General features: G+C 33.5%; 1 protein-coding gene across 6 annotated transcripts in view; it reads left to right on the top strand.

Moving 5' to 3' along the window:
- Ano3 (anoctamin 3) overlaps positions 1-23915 on the top strand; it is a 406718-nt gene that overhangs the window by 373834 nt on the left and 8969 nt on the right. For 5 of the 6 annotated variants that reach the window (XM_071616329.1, XM_071616325.1, XM_071616328.1 and 2 more), the window contains 8 exons: positions 2367-2478; positions 3222-3279; positions 8550-8647; positions 11322-11455; positions 12397-12549; positions 16811-16958; positions 22428-22508; positions 22920-23025. In XM_071616329.1, coding sequence (XP_071472430.1) covers positions 2367-2478; positions 3222-3279; positions 8550-8647; positions 11322-11455; positions 12397-12549; positions 16811-16958; positions 22428-22508; positions 22920-23025 — 890 coding nt within the window. The remainder of the gene's footprint in view (positions 1-2366; positions 2479-3221; positions 3280-8549; positions 8648-11321; positions 11456-12396; positions 12550-16810; positions 16959-22427; positions 22509-22919; positions 23026-23915) is intronic. The other variant, XM_071616326.1, reaches the window with a different exon arrangement.

The raw sequence follows: 23915 nt of genomic DNA, 5'->3' as shown, positions 1-23915 counted from the left end.
ATATTCTATTCTAGCTTGTTAAATAGAAATTAGATTTTACTCTTCAATGAGACCATAAAGTGTTATTAAATTTTAAAAAAATTATCCTTTGATTTTTCGCCAAATATTTTATTTTTAAAAGCCACAAAAAAGCAAAGCTCCAAGTCACATTTTTTAAAAAATATTTTTTAGTTGTTGATGTACCTTTATTTTATTTACTTATTTATATGTGGTGCTGGGAATTGAACATAGTGCCTCACACACGCAAGACAAGCACTCTATTGCTAAGTTATGATTCCAGCCCCCAAGTCACTTTTTTTTAAATATGAAAATAAATATCTGTTATTTTCTCTACAGTGATATTTTGTTCACTTCTTTTTTGTGGTTGATTAGAATTTTATGAAGATGCTTGTTAGGTGTTCCAAACAATGAGTTACACGTAATAATGAACTGTCTACATTTAAGATAAATCCATATTCCTAGGAATAAATTAAACCAATTGATGAAAGAGTTTTGACTTTGTGAAATAGCAGTCAAAAGTACCCCCACAGTGGCACAAACACATAGTAACTTCCTCTTGGACACACTAACAAAATAAAAGGTTATTTTTTAGACCTTATAAAAAATAAGAGCTTAATTTGTGACTAGGTAATGATGTTGAATAACTAGCTAATCATCAGTAACTAGGTTTATTGGAGAAACTGTAATAGATATTTTGGCCAGAAAACATATTACCCTAGAAAGCAACGACAACATTTTCAAAGTTCAGAATTTGTTTTCTCCTAAAAGTTAAAAGCCAATTCAAAGGAGGTCATGATTTGCTATAAGTATAGAGAATATACTGCTTTCTTACTTGTAGTATAGACCCAAGGTTCAACTCAAAAGACATCATTGCAGTAAACACCATTATCTCAGTTACTGCAACATAACAAATCAGTGGAATTTGATACTTGAGAATAATTGCATGATTTTTTCATGATTCTGCAACCTAAGCTAGCCTGATAGGTAGTTTTCCTTTTTCATGTGGTACTGGGTCTGAAATGTCCAAGATGGCCTCTTCAGTCCATCCCTTACACCTCACATAGGATTAGAGACCTTTGCCTCACCTTTCTTCATGTGCCTCCACATGGCTAGCTTGGGTTTTTTCTTAGCACTATAATGATACTTCTTACATGAGAACTGACTTCCAGACAAATTTCCTAAACACACTTGCTTATCAACCTTCTGTTTGCATCTAACGTACTAGTCAGAGAAACAGCGCTCTGCTTGCATCTCACTAGTCAGAGAAAGTCACATTTCCAAGTTCAAAGTCAAGGTTACAGGCAATTACACTTGGAGGAGTAATTCATTGAGGGCACTCATATAAAAACCATCAAAGTAAGATCTTTCTAGTATGATGCCTTTATTCTGAGAATGTTGTAATATTGGTCAGAATAGATAAAGCAACTAAATAACACTCAACATGCCTCTAATATGATTGTGGTCTTTTCTTATTTCAAATCTCCTTTCTGTGTAAACTTTGCTGGTTCATCAAATTTCCATCCCACAATGTTCCTATAGCGTGAAACAGAAAAAAAATTCTTAAGACCAGGCCACAGAATGCATTTTCCTATGACATTCTCAATTCCTATTATAATGTTTGGCGTGCATGTCTTCATTCATATAATAAATATACAGGAAAGACCTAATATTGTAGGCAAGGTAGTAGGGAGACAGACCATTGCAATATCTAAGTGTATTTTTTAGTAAACTTAAATTTAACTCACTAGTAATTTTATTACATATTTTTTAATTATATTTAAATTAAGTTTTTAGCTTTTTACTTGCCTTATCATTTTAGGGTTTGAGTGTTAGAGATAATTATCATTTCATAATTAATAGAAAGTGACTTAATAACTACCATAAAGGCATTATTATTTCAATTTGTTCTAACTTTCTTTACAGGACCTATAAATAGTTTTCAAAAGAGTGCATAAAAAATTAAAACACCAGATACATCATTATTTCTGATAAAATTAACAAAATACAGAATAAGAAAAAACAAATCAGTAAATGAATACAAAAATAAATTATGTGTTTGCATTTATCTCCAAATTTATTTCCATCTGTCTTTTTTTTTTATTTTCCTTTGTAAACAATCAAACAATTGCAATTTGGAAGACTGGGACTCAAACTGAACTTCAACAAATGAAATCCAGCCATATATAGATGAAAAGAAAAAAATAATAAATACAAAAGATGAAAATGACTAATAACTAAGAAACAAGAGCACATATATCAGGAAAATAGTAACAATAAAATCAGATGTGACTATGTTAATATTAGGCAAACCAGAGTTTAAAATATATTTGAGAACTAAAAAAGGATGTTCATATTGCTTTTTTTAGAATATCCACGAACAGAATCTGAATGGGAAAACAGCTTTGCCCTGAAGATGTTCCTTTTCCAATTTGTCAATTTAAACAGTTCTATTTTCTACATTGCTTTCTTTTTGGGAAGGTAAGTCAAGTTTCTATGTGTTATCTTTGCAGAGTAAAAACCAAAAGCAATAGTTAACAGAGATATTAAATTCTTGAAACCTGCCTTGGAAGATTGTCCTAATTGACCATCATATGCATGTTCAGGTGACTTCTGTAGCCACTGCCAATTAAAGTTGGCACACAAAATTAAAATGTATGTCCTATACTTAAGTTGAATTATGACTATCTACTCATCAGTTATTATTTTGTTAAAGAATAAATAATTTTTGTATAATTCCAAATTATAACTTCTCAACATGTAAATTTCTTCAAATCATCATTTTAGTGTTGTTCTTGTTTTTACATTTTTGATACAAAAACATAATGCAATGAAAATTTCCACCTAGTGTCATGGAAACATGCTGATGCTTGAAACATTTTGAACCAAAGCTTTCAGCACATTATGGTAATATTCTTGACCTTGGTCCAGAAGACATTACAACTATGTGTGGAATTATTAAATGCCATCAGGTTGGTTTGTCTGTACTTTCTTGACCCTTTGGTACTGAGTTCATGCATCACTTTTTCCTTCTTAAATCAAGTACTTGGATGTTGTCTAAGCATAACAAAAGTTAGCTGGGGACAAACTGCACCAGTGAACTTTTATGTCTACCCACACACATACTTGGTGTGGCGTTTAGCAGGTGTTCTTCACTTAACTGCTATTGAATTAATTTTATTTTTCTTTCTCCCTCTCTCTCTCTCTTTTTTTTTTTTTAACAGATTTGTAGGCCATCCAGGAAAATACAATAAACTTTTTGACCGGTGGAGATTAGAAGAAGTAAGTAACCTTGTGAGGGTGGATGAGTGAATGGGCACAGAGCCGGGCCAGTGACTGTGGGAGGGTTGGGGGTTGGGGAGAGAATACTAAGCCCAAGCATATGGAAGGCCCATTATAGTAGAGAGGAATTCCTTCAGGTTCTAAAAGGAAGCAACTACACATACTTTTAAAATGGCTTTTGACTAGTCAAATCTCAAGACTCTGACCTCAACTCTCTTTTATTATTTTCTATCACATTCTTTTCTTCCATTCACAAACCACAGATATTTAGTTCCAGCAATTTCCTCATTTTGGAAATTGGTATTATCTATTGCATGGATTTCCAAAGTTTTAGATAAGTTAGGGAAAAGGGAAATTTTGGTCCAGAAGAAATCTTATTTAAAATATCAACATATAGATATGCCAATATATCTGCCAAAGGCTCATCTTTGTTTATTGATTTGCAATATGTATGTTCTGTGGAAAACAATGTACAGGAGTAGTATCTCTGCATGCTATATACACTGCAGCATATTATATATTTTCCCTAAGACTGAGAAATCGTCCTTCAAAAGGCCAACCATTGCTTGACAGTGTAGAGTCTTGCTTCCTCAGACTATTGCCAACAGAAACATTTGTTTTAAACAATCTGTTAATAAGAAAGATTCTCTTTTTTAATTTTAGCTTCTTTGGCTATGAGTCAGATGAACGATATTTTTTGTACATTTGTTGGACATTTAAATTTCTATGTACATTTGTGTGTATTATTCCTGTATATTTTCATTGAGTTATGTCTCTGCTTTATTAATTTACAAACTTAACAAAATTAGATTGTAATCTTACTAAGTTGCTGCAGATCTCTCTTCATTTTGTTCTCTTTTAGGTTAGCTTTGATACATTTCTTTATGAATTGTATATAATTTTCTAAAAAAAAATCACTGTTTGAATGGCTTTTAAGATTTGTACCATGCCAAAACATATTTTTTTCACTGAGAGGAATTCTATAAGAATATATTTTTACTGTTATTTTTAAAAGAGTGATGTAGAGTGATGTGTTTTACACATTAAGCATTTGTTTTGATGTAAAGAGTTAATGAAGTAATTTTTTCCCATAAAAGAAAGACACATTTAATAAAAGAATTTCTTTCACTCTGCATAATGAGATTTTATATTTATCATATTCTGTATATTATAATGTGTCTATTTCTGGTATTTCTGGATTCTATTTTTATTGGTATTTCTTTGGTACTGGGGGTATTTTATCACTGAGATAACTCCCCAGTTCTTTTTATTTTTTTTATTTAGAGACAGGGTCTTGCTAAGTTGCTAAGACTAGCCTATAATTTATGATCCTCCTGTCTCAGCTTCCCAAGTCACTGAGATTACAGGCATGTACCACCATGCCTAGCCAAAATGTCTTTTCCTTTTCTAGTTCAAACCGTTTTAATTATTCTAATGTAAAACCCAATTTCATACAAAGTATCTTTAATAGAAGGCTATGATTTAGAAAGAGAAAAAAGATTCCCCAAGAAAACTGAGGGTAGAGGTATTTCTAGTTTCTAAGAAGCTCTTCAAATCTCATGAGAGGGCACATTAATGTTGTCTTCTCAGATCATTTTAGAAATTGATTGCAACATAGATAAAGCCTAAAGTTTCCTAAGAACATAAGCTTTATTAAAAAATAAATTAATAAAAAACTGGGCTCAAATGCTAATTAAACTTGTATCTTTTTCTTTGCTCTCAATTTAACTTTCCTGAATTTCTGTTCCCTCATCCTAAATTGACAACAGTAATCCTTAGGCTGCCAAATTACATATACATATATATGTGAGATAATTTGCATAACACAATTAGCATCACCCTGGTGCTGATTGCTAGTATTTACCAAAGTTCTGTCTCCACAATTACTGAGAAATTATTGTATTGGCCAAAGACAGACTAAGACCTTTCATGATTCTGGAACTGCCTGGAAATCTCCAATCCAACTAGCAGTTTTCTTTCAAGGCCCAGAATTGTAACTACTGAGGTCTGATCACTTACCACATTAGGAACCCAAGGCTGACTTTTTCAGGAGTGTTTAACTGAAGTTAGGAAGAGTAGGATGGGTTACACAGTGGTAACAGCCAGATAGGTCTACATATTGATACCACTTTGGGGCTACTGTCACCCATAATTTCATTTAATTGTATATCCTTATTCTTTATCATGAAATTATTGGAAATCTTGATTGATATTTGAAAATCCCAGAAAAAATATAATGCTGGTGTCAGTAAAAAATGTTTCATAACTACGCTAGACATTTTCCATAGGATATATGAGCTATGTGGTGATTGTATTTTCTAAGAAAGTATTATGTGCTTTGAAAAAATTCAGAGAAGTGAAAAAATTCAGGCTTGTAATATACCCCAGAAATCCTGTAAATATAGATATGGAAAATGTAAAGAATATAAGATAAGAATTGATCCTCTGAATTCATTCATTCAAGAAATATTTATTGGCACATATTCTATGCTGGACCTGTGGTAGATAATATGAGGTGTACAGATTAAGGAATCTTAAAGAATATGATGTAAGCACAAAACAAAACAAATATTTTGTCTTTGGATTCTGACAGTTTATACTCTAATCCTTTTCAACCCAAAGGCAAGATCTTTTTTAATATCTATAAATCTCCATTCCTTTTTTAAAAAACTGCTGCTACATGTAGCTATATCACTATTGGCCATTGATGGATTAAATTGGATGGTGCATGTAAAACACGAGGCATAATTACTGGTAACCATTATAAAGAAAGAAAAAATGCTAAAATTTGTGTTTGAACACCTATGATCTGGCTGACCTGGACTTGGGAATCTCATATTATAGCTATATGCTATGTCACAAAATTTTTATGTAAATATAATATTAAATTTTAAAAAATTATATGTAATATTAATTGAGTGCTTACTATATACTAGCAAATTCCAGAAATTATAAGTGCTTTTCATTTGTTAATTCATTGGATTCTCATACAGTTTTATTACATTCATGTTAGAGATGAGGAAACAAAGGCATGGAGAACTTTAAGTGAAAGATTAGGGGCATTGGAATCTGATAGTCCTGTCTTCTCCCAGGTTCATCATCTATAAAGTGGGGCTATCAACACCCTTCATACCAGGTTTCCATCAGGAGGAAATGTGAAAACTTTGAGCTCTGGCTTGTCCCTGATCATATGATTTTGATGGTGCAGTTGGGATGAGTGCCTGGGACTTCTGCACACTCGTCTACATGCTTTTACACAAAGTTGAATATTTTTACCAAATGACTTTTAGACTTTTGAAAAACCGACTTTTAACTCAAGGACATCATTACGTGAATAGGGCAAACCAGCAAACATCCTTAAATCCCTTACTGTTCCCTATGAATCTCAAAGTCATCAAAACTCCATTTCAGCAAAACTGTAAATGACCTTTCAGCCTCCCCACTTTGGCCTACTACCTTTTATGGGGAATAATCCATTCACATGGTCTTGTGATTGTCTTATTTTTTCAGGCCTACACAATAATACATTGTGTTAAACAGGTACTTCAAGGCAAAGAACACATTTGGTACGTAGAATTTATCCTAGCATGGTATAAAGCACTGTATTAGAGGGCAAAGGACCACAGCTTTCTTCCCACAGGGCCAGTCAGTGTTACATGACCTTAGGGAAGTCAATTTGCCTCTAAATCTTTCTACAAAAATTAAGAGCTTCGTTTTGCCACTATGATCTATGATCTGACTCTGTGGCTTAGTAATTACTTAGCTTTAGACCTTCCCCTGAACACAGTTATTAGATGTACATGGCAGAGTATAAGGGTCCTAAATTCATTTAGAAAGAAGAGGCATGCTTGGAAAGGTGAATTTATTCCTCTTCATGTAGTAAGCATGTCCACTGGCAAACCCTCTCTGGCTCAGAGAGTATTAAGTTACTGGGCTGGAACAGGGAAAGCAGACTCTTTTGCATCTTAATTATTTGTTCCTTTTGAAGTCCTACTAGTACCAATTTGATAGAAATAGAAACTGTGGATCAAAGCTGTAGAGACTATCATCCTTATGAGCAGGACATGAGCTCATTTCTAAAGAAACAGACCTACGCTTTCCCACCATAATAGCTTCTATAGTGCAGAGTTTTCAAGAAAAATACATGGGTTGTAATTTTCACTGAAATCACTTTTGTGTGTGTGTGTGTATTCTTATGTTTTTTAGATTGAAAATCTAAAAAAGCAGAGGCACACAGTGGAGAAAACACTGGGATCATACTGACAAACTATTTTGTGATATACCTTTATCACTTAAAATGCATTCTAATATATGTAGGTATTCCCTCTCCAGGAGGTTGACTTTAACACTTTTCTATCATCTTGAGAGTGGCCTAGACTTAGTGGCTCACTTGTAAAGACTAAAGAGAGGAAAAAGAATAAAAAAGAGTAGCTTTGCAGTAAAACACCCTAGAAAACACTGCATCAATCAAATAGGTTAACGAAGCCAGTAATGTTCTGTATGAAGTAGCTCTGATAGGATGTAATCGTCACCTCTGTGATCTTTCTCCAATGCACAAAACCACAGTCTTAACATGAGAAAAGCATCAGACAAACCCGGACTGGGTGAAATTCCATGGAATATCTATTCTGAGATCTTCAAACTTTCAAGTTATAAAAAATGATCAAATCAGAGAAAAAAGGGAGAGAAGAAAAATAAATGCAATGGCGTATGCTGAGTTAAATTGTGCAGCAGTGTGAGGAAAACTGATGAAATGTGAATAATGTATGAAATCTAGTTAGTTGCAATGTAATAACGTTGGCTTCTGAGCTTTGACAACTATACCATGATAATATAAGGAGCAAAGGCAAGGAACTCAGTGAAGAATGTATGGGAACTCTCCACAAATTTTCAATAAATCTAAAATTATTCTGAAGTTACAAAACCAATATATATATATATAAAAACATGTGCCATAGAATTATTCTCCTACTACCTGATTGTTAATGGTATATAGTATTCCACAGCAGTTATCAAATGTGATCATACCTAACACAGAGCTTGGCAGATAGTAAGTACTCATCAAAAGTTAGATTTGTTTGTATTGCTGTTATGATTTTTAATCAGTATTACATTATAACTATTAAGAAATTTCCCTCTCAGTGTCCTCACACATGCCATTTCTTTTATTTTTTTATGCATGAAACAGTTTGACTCAACTTTAGATTTATTGCTCAATTTAATGGTGGGAAAAAGAGCAGATCATTATTGCTCTTCTTGTTTCTTCCCAGTGTCATCCTAGTGGCTGTTTGATAGACCTCTGCCTCCAGATGGGTGTTATCATGTTTTTGAAGCAAATATGGAACAACTTCATGGAGTTGGGATACCCGTGAGCATGCTTTAACCTTGCTTTATATATAGTTATGAAGGAGAGAGTAGTTGCATTAAGCATTCAGGATGGGTGACAGACAGAGGAGCTTTATTTCCCATTTGGCTCCCTACTAAATGCATGACCCTGTAAAAGTAAATAAGCATTTCTGAGTCTCTAATTTTATCTTTCTATGATGAGATCACAATCATGAATAACCTCTCCCTTAAGAACAGCTGCAAGGATGAAGGAAATATTGATGTAGAGTAACTAGTTCAACATGGTAAGACACCTGTTGCTATTTTTGAGATTTTGACATTACATATTCTTGAAGATAAAAATCATTTTTCTGGTTTCTTTGGACTACTAGCAGACGAATAATTGCTGTTACTCCCAGGAGAATAATGGGCTGCATGATTTTACATTTGGCACCCTTTACAAATCCACCTTGCCCCTCAAAAATAATTTGAACAGAATTGATTATGATAACATCAAATAATAGCATTCTACTCTTGTCCTTTTAGGTAAGTTTTAATGGTGAAATGCTGACAGAGATGTTAGATGTCCACTTTTATACATATTAAAATATTATTTCCATCAAAATACCATTAAATGCAAGACATTTAAAACAATGTGATAGTGAAGCTTTGAGACCTAATCAGCCAAAGGCTAAAACGACTATTTTGAGTACTTTCTGACTATGGGTAAAGAACTGATTAGTCAGTGAAGCATATATGTGGCTTAGGCTTGATTAAATTTAATTTTGAGTAAATTAAAATTGAGTAAATCGAATTTTACTTAGATTACTTTTCCCTCGTGGCCCTACAAATTATATTAGGACATTCCTGAGCAGAGATCTGAGGGTTGGAGAAATGATATACACCCTGAAGTTTGCCATATAGCATTGGTTAAATTACAACAGTCCTAGAGCATAGACCTAGAATTGCCCAGACCTTGTTCTAATTTCTTCTCTAGTCCTTACTAATTTCACTTAAAATTCATTTCACTTTGAGACTTTTTTTTCATTTTTAAAATTTATGAAGACTAAATGAGTTGACCCAGTGGATTTTCAACCTTAATTGTAGGATACAGGACTCTTTCGTGAAGAGATTTTTATATAGACCCTCAAAATTCAAAACAGATTAAAGCAAATCTCTTCTAAATGAAGAGAGAATCAGGGATGGAGGATTGGGGATCCAAGTCTGTTTGTCTTGTCCCTTCCTGTCCTTGACATACCACATGGAAACATAGGATTTGGGAAGTATCATGTGAGAGGACCTGAGGGAACTTGTGTAGCTCAGGATCTGGCGTGTTGTGAGTATTGCATAAGCACCATCAGGACAGCATAATAGTTATTCTGACATCAGGATAATTGTGCCATCATGATGGATGGACTGCCATATATACCATGCTCTTTGGTAGCACATTGTCATTGTGGATTTGCTGCAGGGGTCAGCCTGGATCACATATATCAAGTATTGAGGGCACCAGAGCAGGGGACATCTGGCTAGTGTTTTTCAACTCCCTAGGCAAAGGCCTTACTGAAGAAAACTTAGAGGAGTGAATCAGCCATCAAGCTGTGGTTTACAAAGCTTTTAACCACAATTCTCTGTCTTCAAATAAAATTTTAAGCAAAACCCAAATAAATAAAATAGAAACAAGCAGGTCCGCCTCAGTTCCATCCTCCAGCCTCTTTTTCATCTCTAAAAAGCACTAAGGAGTAACCCTATGGAACATTTGTTGGAGCACTGCCTGATGTTTTAATCTAGCCATGGTTACATGAAGTTTAGGTCCATGATTAATTGAAATGGAGCATCTAGTACTGTTTACTCCTTCTGTGAGATTCATCTCATCCTGGAGGTAGGTTTTTGCCACATTCTTAATTCATTACCCAGGAATCCACAATATATGCAGACCAGGATATTTTGAGCCACATAATTTTAAAACTGCTCCTGGCCTAGAGAAAGAGCATTGTCATTTCATTTCCATGACTAAAAAATTGTCTCATGTACACAGATCCACTTCCTGGCAATTATTCTTCACTAGAATAACAGAATATATTCACTCAGATGCTCAAATTCTTCATGTTTACAAATTCAAGGAGGAGAAGTGATTTGATGCAAATCACATCTAATGCACTGCATGTTGGGGGCTAGAATCTGGGTCCCCTGAAGCCCCATCTATGGCTCACTTACTTTTCATGGAGCATAATTTTATTCATATACAGAGAACAGAGTCCAGGAAATGTTGCATATTGAGCAATGAAGTTCTCAGACCTAATCATAACAGGTACTATAGAAGTTTAAATACTATAAAAATGTGTAAGTATAGGTGGAAAAAAGAATCATAGAAATGGATGCTTGTCTAATCAATATCAAGGACCATCTTTGTGTACAGGTAATGGATTCCTAATAGATATTCAGATGTTTATAGTCTAGTATCTAGGAGAGTTCTAGAAGGGTAGGGTCTATTCTCCCATTCTAAACTATTTTGTTAAGATTTTTTTTTAATTTTTAAAAAAGCTATTTGTTGGAACTAGAGAATTAATTTTTTTAAACATTTTAAAATTTGAGATCATCAGTTCCCAGAAATGCTTAATGTATCCCAAGAGTGTATCTCATTTCTTAATAAACGATGATTGTGCATCAGAGCTGAAATGAGAACTCAGAATGCTTTGGTCTGCTCTGTGGTGTAGGCTGATCCAGAACTGGTGGTCCCGACATAAAATCAAGCGGGGAATACAGGATGCCTCTATACCTCAGTGGGAAAATGACTGGAATCTGCAGCCCATGAACATACATGGCCTGATGGATGAATACTTAGAAATGGGTAAGGAAAGAATATTCTGCAGAACCTTCTTGATATTGGTTTTCTAAGCCACATGGGCTTTGGTTCAAGAGAAGAAAACATATGTCTCCTTTCCAGCCCCAAGCATTCTAAACCACATCTGCATCTTTATCTCAGCAGAGCCAGAGGTGTGGAGCAGTGTCCCTGGAAGGGTCACACTTTTTGTTCTCTGACAGCCAAATGAGGGCTTTTCTCACAGGGGAGCCCCCAGCTTCTGACCAAAATAGTTTGATGAAACAAACCAATTCCTTTGTAAAGAAACATTTGCATCGCCTACAAAGAAAATAGTGATTCTTTTTCACAATAAATCTTTGCTTAGATCCAAGTCTAAGTCTCAGCTTCTTCAAGAATCTTATTTGTTTATGTTAAGAAAATAAGGATTCCCATTCCAACTGTTAGAATTACTGGCTACTGGCTTGACATTTGCTTTTCTCTGGCCTCCAGTTTTAGCATCTATAAAAAAAGAGTTCAAGATGACTGTAGGTCCCTTGAGTCTGTTCCAGAGCCAAGCATTTTCCTTCAAGTCCTCCTGTTCTCTTTTACGTCTTTTCCCTGTTTTCCCTCCCTACCAGGCTCTTACTCTTTTCATTGTCCTCCCTCCTCCCTCTTCATTCCCTGTTTTATTCTTTCCCCTTCCTTCATGCTTCATTACATCGAAGTGAAGACCACATAGAATTTAAATCAGTTCAGATCTCTGAATGCAGTTTTAAACATTTTCTTGCCATGTGCCCTTTAGCAAATTTACTTAACACATATGAGCAAAAATTTCCTCAACTGTGAAATGAGATAAGAATATTTACTTTGTAGGAGTATGGAAAAGATTAAAGACAATTTATGTAAAGCTCCTAATTTGACACAAAAGAGGCACTCAATAAATGATGTGCTGTTTATATTATTAATTTTCTAACTTTCTCTTTTGACAGTTTTGCAATTTGGCTTTACCACCATCTTTGTGGCGGCTTTTCCTCTGGCCCCACTTTTGGCTTTGTTAAACAATATCATTGAAATCAGGCTTGATGCATATAAATTCGTCACCCAGTGGAGGAGGCCTCTGCCAGCCCGAGCAACTGACATAGGTAAGTTATTAAATGATTTTTGCTTTGCTAATGCCAAAGGATGTGCAATCCATGTTTAATCACCAATATGTGAGAGTATTGAGGTATGATATGTAAGAGGTGAGTGCTCATGGGAGATTGGAGTGCTTGTCAAAGGGCTCAAGGAAATGGGTTCATTCTCTTCTGCTCTCCTGCCATGGGAGGACACAACATTTGACCCTTCCAGAGAATGAAGCAATAAGGTGCCATCTCAGAAACTGGAAATGGTACAATCATGACACACTGGTGCCTTGATCTTGGATTTTCCATCTCCATATAGTTAAAAATAAATATTAGTTCTTTACAAAATTACCCGCCTCCAGTATTATGCTGTAGCAGCACAAATGGTGTAAGAAAAGATGGCTTGAGATCACTTAAAACAATGTGAACTTCTATTATGGGCTTCTTGTTGGAAGCCCATAACAAGACTTCCAACCATAACAAGACTCAATACTTTTTGGTTAAAAATAATAAAATGCATAATAATTTGGTTGGAAGTGAGTTCATTTTAAACATATTAGTTCATAGATTTATAACTGAAAGACTCTCTCATATATCTTTTCATGTTAATATGCACAAATATGCCCCATTCTACACAATTATTACACAAAACTCCAATATGGCATTTTTTAAAATCAATAGTCTATAGAGATATTTAGATTGCTTCATTATTTTATTATTATAAACAATGCTGAGGTGAACATCTTCACACAAAAATTGTCCAATTATTTCTTTTTTAAAAAAAAATTTTCAGTTGTAGATGGACACACTATCTCTATTTATTTATTTATATGTTGTGCTGAGGATTGAACCCAGTGCCTCATGCGTGCAAGGCAAGCGTTCTATCACTGAGCCACAACCCCAGCCCCGTCCTATTATTTCACCAGAATAAATTCCTTGAATGGAACACTTGTTCAGAGAGCATGTACATATAAAATTTTGGTACAAATATTGACAATATGTTTTCCAGAAATTCTGTACCAATCTGTATATGAATATACATTTCCTAAACCACTCTAAGTATAATAAGGATTTTTAAAATTGTTCTCTCCTTAACACTCTAATGAGGGAAAAAAAAACATTTTCTTGTATTTCCTTGGATTTTTATTACTATAAAATTAAAGGTATTTATATTTCTTCTATTCTAATTGCATTATACACTTCAGCCATTATATCTAATTTGGTGATTTTTCTCTCTGTGTTTGTACTATGAATCTTGATATAGACATATGTTTATGTACACATATATCTTAACATATATATAATGTTTGCTACATTTATATATATATATATGTATATATGTATATACATCTAGCAAACAGTATTAAAATGATGGTTTTTAATTCATTTACTTTTTCATAAATAAAATTTTTAAAATTTTATATAACTTTTGTGCACCTATGTGCGTTATAGATATTATCATTTGTGACAGTCCTTTTAGAACTCATGATTTTTCACAAGTTGTTTTCAGTGTTTTGTTATTTAGACATGTCTGTATAATATTCTCTTTTGATTTGTTGTTTGTTGGCATTTGAGATTTTATTTAAATTGATAATCTGCTTAAAATTTATTATTGATGAAATTGAGATTCAGTTTTTCTTTTTTCTGTTGTTCGGTTTTTTCCAAGTCAAGTATTAAATAATCCAGGTTTTTGGGAGGAATTATTTGAATTCTCTTTTTTGCTCAATTATGTGTAATCTTAAGTATTATTTCTAGAATCTGTTTGTCCCATTGATATGCTCCTTGTTTTTCATATTACTTTAATAACCCTTAGTTTTGAAATAGGAAATTCAAGTTTATTTAAAAATAATCACACATTTTTCCTTTTGTTTTGGGGGTAATTTTATTTTTTAACGTACTGAATGATTCCTTTTTTAGTTAAATTTTCTGACATACATTCCATTCCATAGTTACCAAAGTCTGTTTCAAATATGCTAATCTGTAGAGATTCAATGTCATGCAGTTTAAATTCCTAGGGTATTTTTGTTCATTGTTTTAGAATACTCATTTTTTTAAGCAACTAAAGTTATTACTCTTGCTGTCCTTTAACTTTGGTACATTTGTTAATTTCATTATTAAATCAATAAAAACACATTAATGAAAATGTAAAAAATAAATTTAAAAAGGATTAAAAACCCTTCCCATTCCAGTTTTTTTTTAATTTTTGTAGTTGTAGATAGACAAAATACCTTTATTTTATTTGTTTATTTTTATATGGTGCTAACGATCAATCTCAGTGCCTCTTGCATGCTAGGCAAGTGCCCCGCCAATGAGCTACAGCCTCAGGCCCCTATTCCAGTTTTAATTAGCATTTATTGTAACTTTTAATAGATAGGTTGTTTTAACTTTACTGTATGTTACTTTGTTTAAGCTAAAAAACAAAAATATGTAAAAAGAAATAAGTAATAATCCTTCTTCTCCATTAGTTTTCTACCTCAGGTAATCAGAGCATCAGTTCAGCATGCATCCTTTGTTAGTGCTTTACTTGCTCATACAAACATACAGAAATATAATCATATACATAAATAGGATTCTGTATGTGTTTTAATAAACATTCTCCACCTCAAAATATAAGTATAATTCATTTTAATAAAATTATGATATTCATAGTAAATATATAAGTTAAAAATTTACAATCATTTAGAAATTTTATTCTTTCTGTTAATAGTAATAAATATAATATATATAGATATAGATAAATATTTTATATGATGTATCCATATACATTATGTAAGTATAGTGTATTTATAATATAGATCAAAAAGTAGGCCTACTGGATTAAAAACAAACGTATTTTAATTTTAAGATATATCTGACTAGTTAATAACTAATAATAAGTAGTAAATCATTCCAACAACAATGTAAAGTATTTCATTATATTCCTAAATAACATTGGATGGTATTTGATCATCTATATTTTATTTAAAAAATCTTATTCTTTTCTTTAAAGGACATTTTTCAAAATACTAGTGATTAAAATTTTTAAGACATTATTAGTTATTTTCACTCCCCTAACATATTTTTATTTGTACTATTTGTCCATTTTTTCCTTTAATTTTCTCATTAAAATTTTAGGATCTTTTGTATATTCAACACTTTTTCCCAGACTTTCTTTTGACTGAATAACATAACTTTTTTTAAAAAATAAACATTTTTATGTATTTAGTATTATTTTATGAATTTTGATTTCTTGCCTTATGATCTCCCTAGTTAGCTAAACCTTAAAATCCTTTCTTATTTTAATTTTTTAATTGGAGCTTAATGTTGGTATATTATAAAGAGTTTGAAAAACAAGGGGAGGAGAAATCAAATTTGCCATATTACCCAATCACCTTTAGCATGTCTGAGTAATTTTTTCTAGAACTTTTTTCTTATCAATATTTTTAAAGTCAGGTTTAATCCTAGTTGAAACATCAGTTTTGAATATAATCAGTAGTATACTGATGTGATATGCAACATCAGAAGCTAATTTGTTTGTCTATATGACATCAGATTTGCCTCCTAAGAAGTAGCAAATGTCAACTAGTCTTTATGGGTTTTATCTCTTTTTTTTGTGTGTATTTTTACTTTAAATTGAAACTTGAATGAGATGGACATCATTACCCTAAGTACATGTATAAAGACATGAATGGTGTGAATATACTTTGCATACAACCAAAGATATGAAAAATTTTGTTCTATTTGTGTAATATGAACTGTAATGCATTCTGTTGTCATATATAACAAATTAGAATAAAAAGTAAAAGAAAAAATCTATAAAAAGAAAAAATTGAAATTTGGCAAATATTAAACCAAAATACACATTGAATATAGACATTTCAGAGTGTACACTACCATGTAGAACTTAAAGATGTAGAATTTAAAAGATTTTTATTCATAGTTTTTATTGCCTCAACAAATTCTGTATATTAGGCTTTGAAATATCTTAGGTGCATGTATTATGTCTCACTGTTACAGAACCTGAACCAGGCCCTAATAATATTCTGATTTTCAAATATTTTTAGATGGGGTTCACCTTCCCTTTATAGAAAAAATTATGTACCAGATGTAATATTATACATCATGTATCACCAAACAATATATCACCAAACTTTATAAATCACGATGGAGTGAGATACTATACTGAGTTGTGGACAGAATTGTGGTTCTAACATGAGTAGGACATTCTTTTCAAAATAAGATTGATTATAGGGTTCTCATTTGGTTAATTTTTATTCACTGTCTTTAATGTTTCTCCTACCAGGTATCTGGCTTGGAATTCTTGAAGGAATTGGCATATTGGCTGTGATCACCAATGCATTTGTAATTGCTATTACATCTGACTACATCCCACGTTTTGTCTATGAATACAAATATGGCCCCTGTGCAAATCATGTAGAACAGAATGAAAAGTAAGGTTGAAATTTATACATTTTTTCTGATCTCTTTTATGTTTGTAATTAAAATGAGAACTTTTTGAAATATTTTGTTTGTGACCATTAAGAGTAATGTTTCTTCTGGTCATTGTAGTTATAATATTTTTATTAGATGAAATCAAGTTTTAGCATTTTGACATCATGCATTTCAAACTATCAAAATGCTAAAACTTTCATGTTGTTTATAGAAGTCAAATTCTAGAACTGGAGGAAATCTAAGAAATCATCTACTGCAATCTTCTCACTACGCAGATGGGGAAATTGAAACCCACACTGGGGGTTTATTTAATTAATTTAATTAATTAATTTAATTCATTAAATTACTGAAGCGGGGAAAAAGGCAATTATTTGGGAGATACAGAGCATGAAGAGACTGGTACCTATGTGCCTAGAGAGTTTTAAAACTGGTTTTCCAAGTGCAGGAAATCTTGCCCTCAACCTCTCTCATACGTACTGTTCTGACCTACTGATGTTTTAAACCAGATAAATCTTCCAAGAGGGAAGTTTGTTTTGTATGCATTGTAGTACACTTGACTCTCCTGATGAACTGAAGTTCTCTCAGAAAACGGAAATACCTTTAAACATAAATGCCAGGGCTGGGATTGCCCTGAGTTTTATCCTAAGCACCACATAAAAATAAAATAAAGATATTTTGTCCAACTGCAACAAAAAATAAATAGTTTTTAAAAACCCATAAATGCCTAATTTTCTAAAAGAGCAATCATAAAAGATAGTTATTGTCTTATATCTTTTTATTGTTTATATCTTGGCATCTTCAAGGAATTTTGTCTTAAGTTAGACACTTTATTAACAGAAAGTTCTGTGGGCCTTATGATTAAGAAAGTGTCTGAGATAAGGTTTGTGAACTATAACACTATGTAAACATAAGCTTGTTTAGGTATTAATAGCAAAAACCTCAAAAGTCTGTTTTCTTAATTCAAATGGTCTAGAAGTAGATTTTAATAATTTGAAACATATAGGCTTCTCTGCCACCTTCTTTCTAATGATTACTTGCTAGTGGCTTTATTGCCACCTAGTGGCAGGTGAAAGTAAGATTGACTGGGTGTCTGTTTTAGAACATGCCTTTCATGTAGATGGCATCTGTCTCCTCCATATTCAGGGATTGGGGAAGTAGACCAATTTTAAACAGAGTTGTGAAGGGCTTGTGTGTTGCTGACACCACACATTCCAAGTATTTTTCCTAGCATGCTTAGCAGCTAAATTGGAGTAGATTGATTCAGATGAGACATTTTCAGAGCTAGGTGGCAGAAGGCAGGGAAGAGAAGGATATTGGCAAGAGGGTAGCAGAAATGAAAAATCATGGGGCCTAGGATGGAAGCGGAAGGGATTGAAGCCACTGCATCACTGTAATTAATACTTCAAGATTTATAATATGACAGATATATGGTTGAATACAGATTCTAACAACTGTTTGTCTTAGGAACATGATTCTCAACATCTGCTCTGCAAATATCTTTAAGGGTCCACAAGTTCAGTACTATTTTTATAATTACATTAAGACATTACTTCCCCTTTTCATGTATTTATATTTGCATTGGTGTGATAAAGCAATGGTAGATAAAATTTCTGGTGGCTCTTCTTAACTCAAAAGCATTAGAACCAAACAATATTCCTCATCACCATTTAATCACCTTAAAGATACCAGTACAAAATTCAGAGTGCTTAAGTAAAGCATTAATAATTATTAATTTTCACAAAATATCCACCTTTGAATAAATGTCCTTCCAATATTATATGTAACAAAATGTGAAATGTGCATAGAGCACTTCTGCTACATACCCAGATGTGATGTATGTCTCAAAGAAATGCACCCATGTGTTGGATTGCCAACTAAGAAAAATCTTTTCCCACATGAAATAATGACTGTCAGTCAACTAGGATTATTCGGACTTGGTACTTAGCAGCTACTCTTCTAGTGCATGCACAAAACTAGTCTGTCATTTTAAGGCAAATATTTGACATTATGTGTTGCATAGCTTCCCAATACTTAAGAGATTTTTTCTCATACAAAGTTAAAAATTGTGTTCTTTTTTCAGAGACTGTAGTGAAAAAGAAAAACACACCAACCTTAGAAGTTCTGAATAATTCAGGGCACAAATATTTTCCAAATGACTGATATTTGACATTACAAAATCATGCATGGATAAAAGATGGTTAATGTATAAGATAGACCTATGTATTTTAATGTAACTGCATGAAATGTTCATTACTGTGGCTTAAGATTTCACATTGCAACTAAGCTTTAAGAAGCTACCCCATGTAGCTTTAGTGTACTATCACTGAAACATATCCAAAATTATCTGAAGTGCTATTAAAATAGTCCTTCTTTTTCCAACTACTTATCTATATGATGCCAGATTTTCTACTAACACTTGAACCAAAACAACATATTGCAACAGATTTAATACAGAAGTGGATACAAGAACCTAGTTATCTTCTGTTAAAACAGACATCAAAGAGATTTGCAAACATATGAAATAATGTCATTGTCACTATATTTTTTCCCTTTGCAAGTTATAGCTATTTTTCTTTAAAATGTACCATTTTTATTAATTTACAATGGATTTGATGGCCACTTTTAAATGAATAGTTAAATATTTTCTAAATTTGTTTTCATTTCTAATGTGATAAAATAGCAGTAGATATACCTCTGTGACAAAGGCTTTTCTGGTGTTCAATACTTTTAAAAATATAATGAGATTCTGAAACCCAAAATTTAAGGAATTATAGGCCTGGAGAAAGTTACATAGCCTCTCTAAACCTTGTGTATTTAATCTGTATGATGGAGATTATAATATACATATTTTAAAGTTGTAAAATTAATGATGTCCAACAACTCTTTGAATGTACATAGAACTCTAAAATATCAATAGTACTAACACATCTTTGTCTTCCTTTCCTTTATCATCCTCTTTCCCATTCTTACCCATCTTACAAACCAATTGGCCAATTATTGTAACCTCTTCCTTGGATACACTGGTCCCTGCCCTTCCCCCCTGATGTTTTACTGCTTTGGCAGAGTCCCAGCCATCTCCAAACTCTGTCTAGTCTGCACTGTTCTCATACAGCTAGTGTGGATGAAGAAAAACAAAAACACTGACTAGCTTCACTTTATCTTTATTTTATTTTTTTGTGGTGCTGAGGGTCGAACCCAGTGCCTCCTACATGCTAGGTGATCATTCTACCACTGAGCCCCATCCCCAGCCCCTTCACTTTAAATTTTTATCACTTCTCTTTTGTGGACCCAACACACGTTTTATTTCCCAAGTCCATTTGCTCTTCTTTTTTAGAGAAGTTTTTCATACCTTCTCCTTGTTCCTTAAGGCTTCGGCACCTCCTTATTTATTCTCACTCTTTATTCTTAGGTTTACTTAACTGGGAAAATAGAGCCAAATAGAAAAGAACTTCCTATCCCTGATTGAGTCTGCCTTCCTACACCATGCATCCTACTCCACGCATCCCACACAGTCTGCTTTCTCCCAGTTCCTAGAAGTGGAACTCTCTGCTCCTGTGGAAAGCAAAAGCCATGTAATTGTACCCTAGATCTCTTCCTCATTCCTGGAGAACACCAATCTAGTATTTATTCACTTTTTCTCATACACTACAAACAGAATGTTGTCTTTTTCACATTAACACTGATATATGCTTTTGTTTTTCCAACCAATGTGTAAAGTCCTGCCTTGTTCTGACTGCCTGCCAGTGGATCCTCATGTCTTTGCTTCCATTTTAAACAAACAAACAAAAAAAAAAAATCCAAAAAATTTTCCATATTCATTTCTCCAATCCCCCTCCTCTTCTTCCCCATTATGCTCTTTCTGGTAAGGCTAATACTCTGTAGAAAGGCCATGAATTTCACATTTTGAAATCCACTTGTCATTTCCCAGTTCTCACAGTGGTTGACGTATTAGCTTTGACAATCGATCATTCAGTTGCTGTGTCCTATTCATTTGACTCTCAGAATGCCACAGACTTCCTTCCTTCACTTCATGTTAGCCACGCTGATCTCTACAGTCCTTAATACGTGCTTGGTTCCCTGTGTCCTCTGCTTGCAGCCCACCATTCACAGCTCCCCATGGCTGCCTCCCTCAACTCCTCAAAGTTACTCATTTCTTTTCTCTTAACAATGTCTACTCTGGAAATGCAGTTGAGCATTCTAAGCCTCTAATCCTAATTCCCCTTAGTTTACTCCATTGTACCGTAAGGCGGTGTGGTTCACATAACTTTCTTCAAGGGTATCTAATTTCTCCAGCATCACTTTTTTTTTCTTTTTCTGGAGATGGGGATTGAATTCAGGGGCACTAGGCCACTAAGCCACTTTAGCCCTATTTTGTATTTTATTTAGAGACAGGGTCTCACTGAGCTGCTAAGCATCTCGCCATTTCAGAGGCTGGCTTGGAACTTGCGGTTCTCCTGCCTCAGCCTCCTGAGTGGCTGGGATTACAGTAAGATATTAAGTGTGGTGACTTTTTTCTTCTTCAGCATTGAATTTGGCCATTTGTGCTTCTTCTATTGAGAAATGCCTACATAGTTCTTTTGCCCATTTATTGATTGGGTTATTTGTTTTTTTAGGCATTGAGATTTTTGTGTTGTTTATATATTCTGGATACCAATCTGGCAGAGGAACAGGTGGCAAAGATTCTCTTCCATTCCGTAGGCTCTCACTTCACGCTCTTAATTATTTCCTTTGATGTGCAGAAGCTTTTTAATTTGGTGTCATCCCATGTATGGATTCTTGGTTTTATATCTTGGTCTTGTTGAGGAAGTCAGTGCTTACACCTCTATAATGGAGTGTTGACCCTATTTTTTCTTCTAGTGGTTGCAAATTCTTTGGTCTAATTCCTAAGTCTTTGATCTACTTTGAGTTTTTTTGTAGGATGGGAGGTAGGGAAATAGTTTTGTTCTTCTACATATGGATATCCAGTTTTCCTGGCCCAATTTTGTTATATTAAAAAGGTCTCCAACACATATTTTTGGCACCTCATCCAAAAAAATGCTGTTTTTGTTGCTATAGCTCTGTAGTATAATTTTATATCAGTTGTAGTGATGCCTTTGCCTCACTGTTCTTTCTCAGAATTGCTTTGGGTATTCTGGGTCTTTTACTCTTCCAAATGAATTTAGTACTATAAAACACAGATTTATAGAGATTTAAAACCAAGGGTGTAACTAGTGTCTAATAAACTATGTAATAAATAAATACAAACCAGATAAAAGTGCAAGAGGAGAAGTACTGGGAGGAATTGACAGGAGTTTGTTTCTTTAAGATATAATTAGAGATACAATGAGAGAGGATATAATAACAGCTGAGTTGCTAGGTATATGTAAAGTTAGAAATGATGCATTTGTAAAATCCTATCATTTTAATGAAGAAATTATACTGGAAATTTATGAAACTCTCAGTCAAATAATAATTTTCTTTTTTCCTAGTTGCTTAAAAGGATATGTCAACAATAGCCTATCCTTCTTTAACTTGAGTGAGCTTGGTATAGGAAAATCTGGTTACTGCAGGTACTTATTTATAACTTATTGTTAACATTTCTGCTTCCCTTCACCATTCTGTCTCCTGTCCCTGAATGTCAATGAGTCCATTTAAACTATCATTTTGGAGTTTGGGGCAAATTAGGGAAATTTGAGACCTTCACACTTTGACCCTTTGATCTCTATTTTTCATATTCTTTTGTTGGTGGTGGGTTTTGTTTATTTATTGACAGTACTGGGAATTGAACCTAGAAGTATTCTACCTCTGAGCTACATTTTCAGTCCTTTGTAAATTTTAGTTTGAACAGGGTCTTACTAAATTGCCCCAACTGGCCTCAAACTTGTGATCATTCTGTCTTTGCTTCCCTAGTAACTGGGATTACAGGTGTGCACCACAGAGCCTGGAACCTATTTTTCAAATTCTTTCTTTTTGTGTTTCAGGTACCGAGACTACCGAGGCCCACCTTGGAGCTCCAAACCCTATGAATTCACTTTACAATACTGGCACATCCTTGCTGCTCGATTGGCCTTCATTATCGTGTTTGAGGTTAGTCACAAACTGAGAAGAAAATTACTGTGGGTAAACACTTCTGCAACTGACATATCAGTTGCCTCTTTGAAGTCAATTTCTCACTTGTAAACAAACAAAGGACTTACATAGGTTCTGGCAAAAGGCTCTGATTCAGATTAAATAAAACTATTATAACAAGTGCCAAAAAGCAGGAGCTGAAGAATGTAACAAGGTAAGTTAGTAGGTACTTACACTAGACAATCAAGGTGGAAGAAACTAATGAAGAGTTAATGCAAAACTCTTTAACTTCCTAGTGCCTAGTTTAAAAAGGAAAGGAAGGTTTTCATAATCTGATAAGAGAATTCATACCTATTCCCCAGGTTAGAAAAACTGAACAATCAACTCTTAAGTACAGTTGTTCACATATGCATTTGTTTAGGGGACATTGGATGATTCAATAAAGTTTGCCTGAGAATGCTTTTATTACAAGATGGGTTGTGTTTAATGACCAAAATCACGTGACAATATTAAATTATAATTCTATGAAGAAATTTTGAGGAAGCTACAGTATTGTTGCCTTGTTTAAACAAGACAATAGAGTGGAGAATTAATACTGTAATATATTAACTATCTTTGAGGCACCGCTAAATCAATGAAAAATGCTAAAGATATGTATTTCCTATGGCCAAAATTGTGAAGCCAAAGATAGAGGCATACCTAAGACTTTTGGGAAACGTATTTTTTTGTAGTTGTAGATGAACAGCATGTCTTTATTTTATTTGTTTATTTTTATGTGGTTCTAAGGATCGAACTCAGTGCCTCATATGTGCAAGGCAAGAGCTCTGCCACTGAGCTACAGCCCCTGCCCGGAAAAAGTATTTTTAAAAGCAACTGTACCTCTCAACTGATTTTCAAAAAGCATTTCA

This window comes from Marmota flaviventris, chromosome 9, assembly GCF_047511675.1.
Source record: "Marmota flaviventris isolate mMarFla1 chromosome 9, mMarFla1.hap1, whole genome shotgun sequence".
NCBI classification, from domain to species: Eukaryota; Metazoa; Chordata; class Mammalia; order Rodentia; family Sciuridae; genus Marmota; species Marmota flaviventris.
Note: the sequence above shows the minus strand (reverse complement) of the source record. Positions and strands in the feature narration are given on the sequence as shown.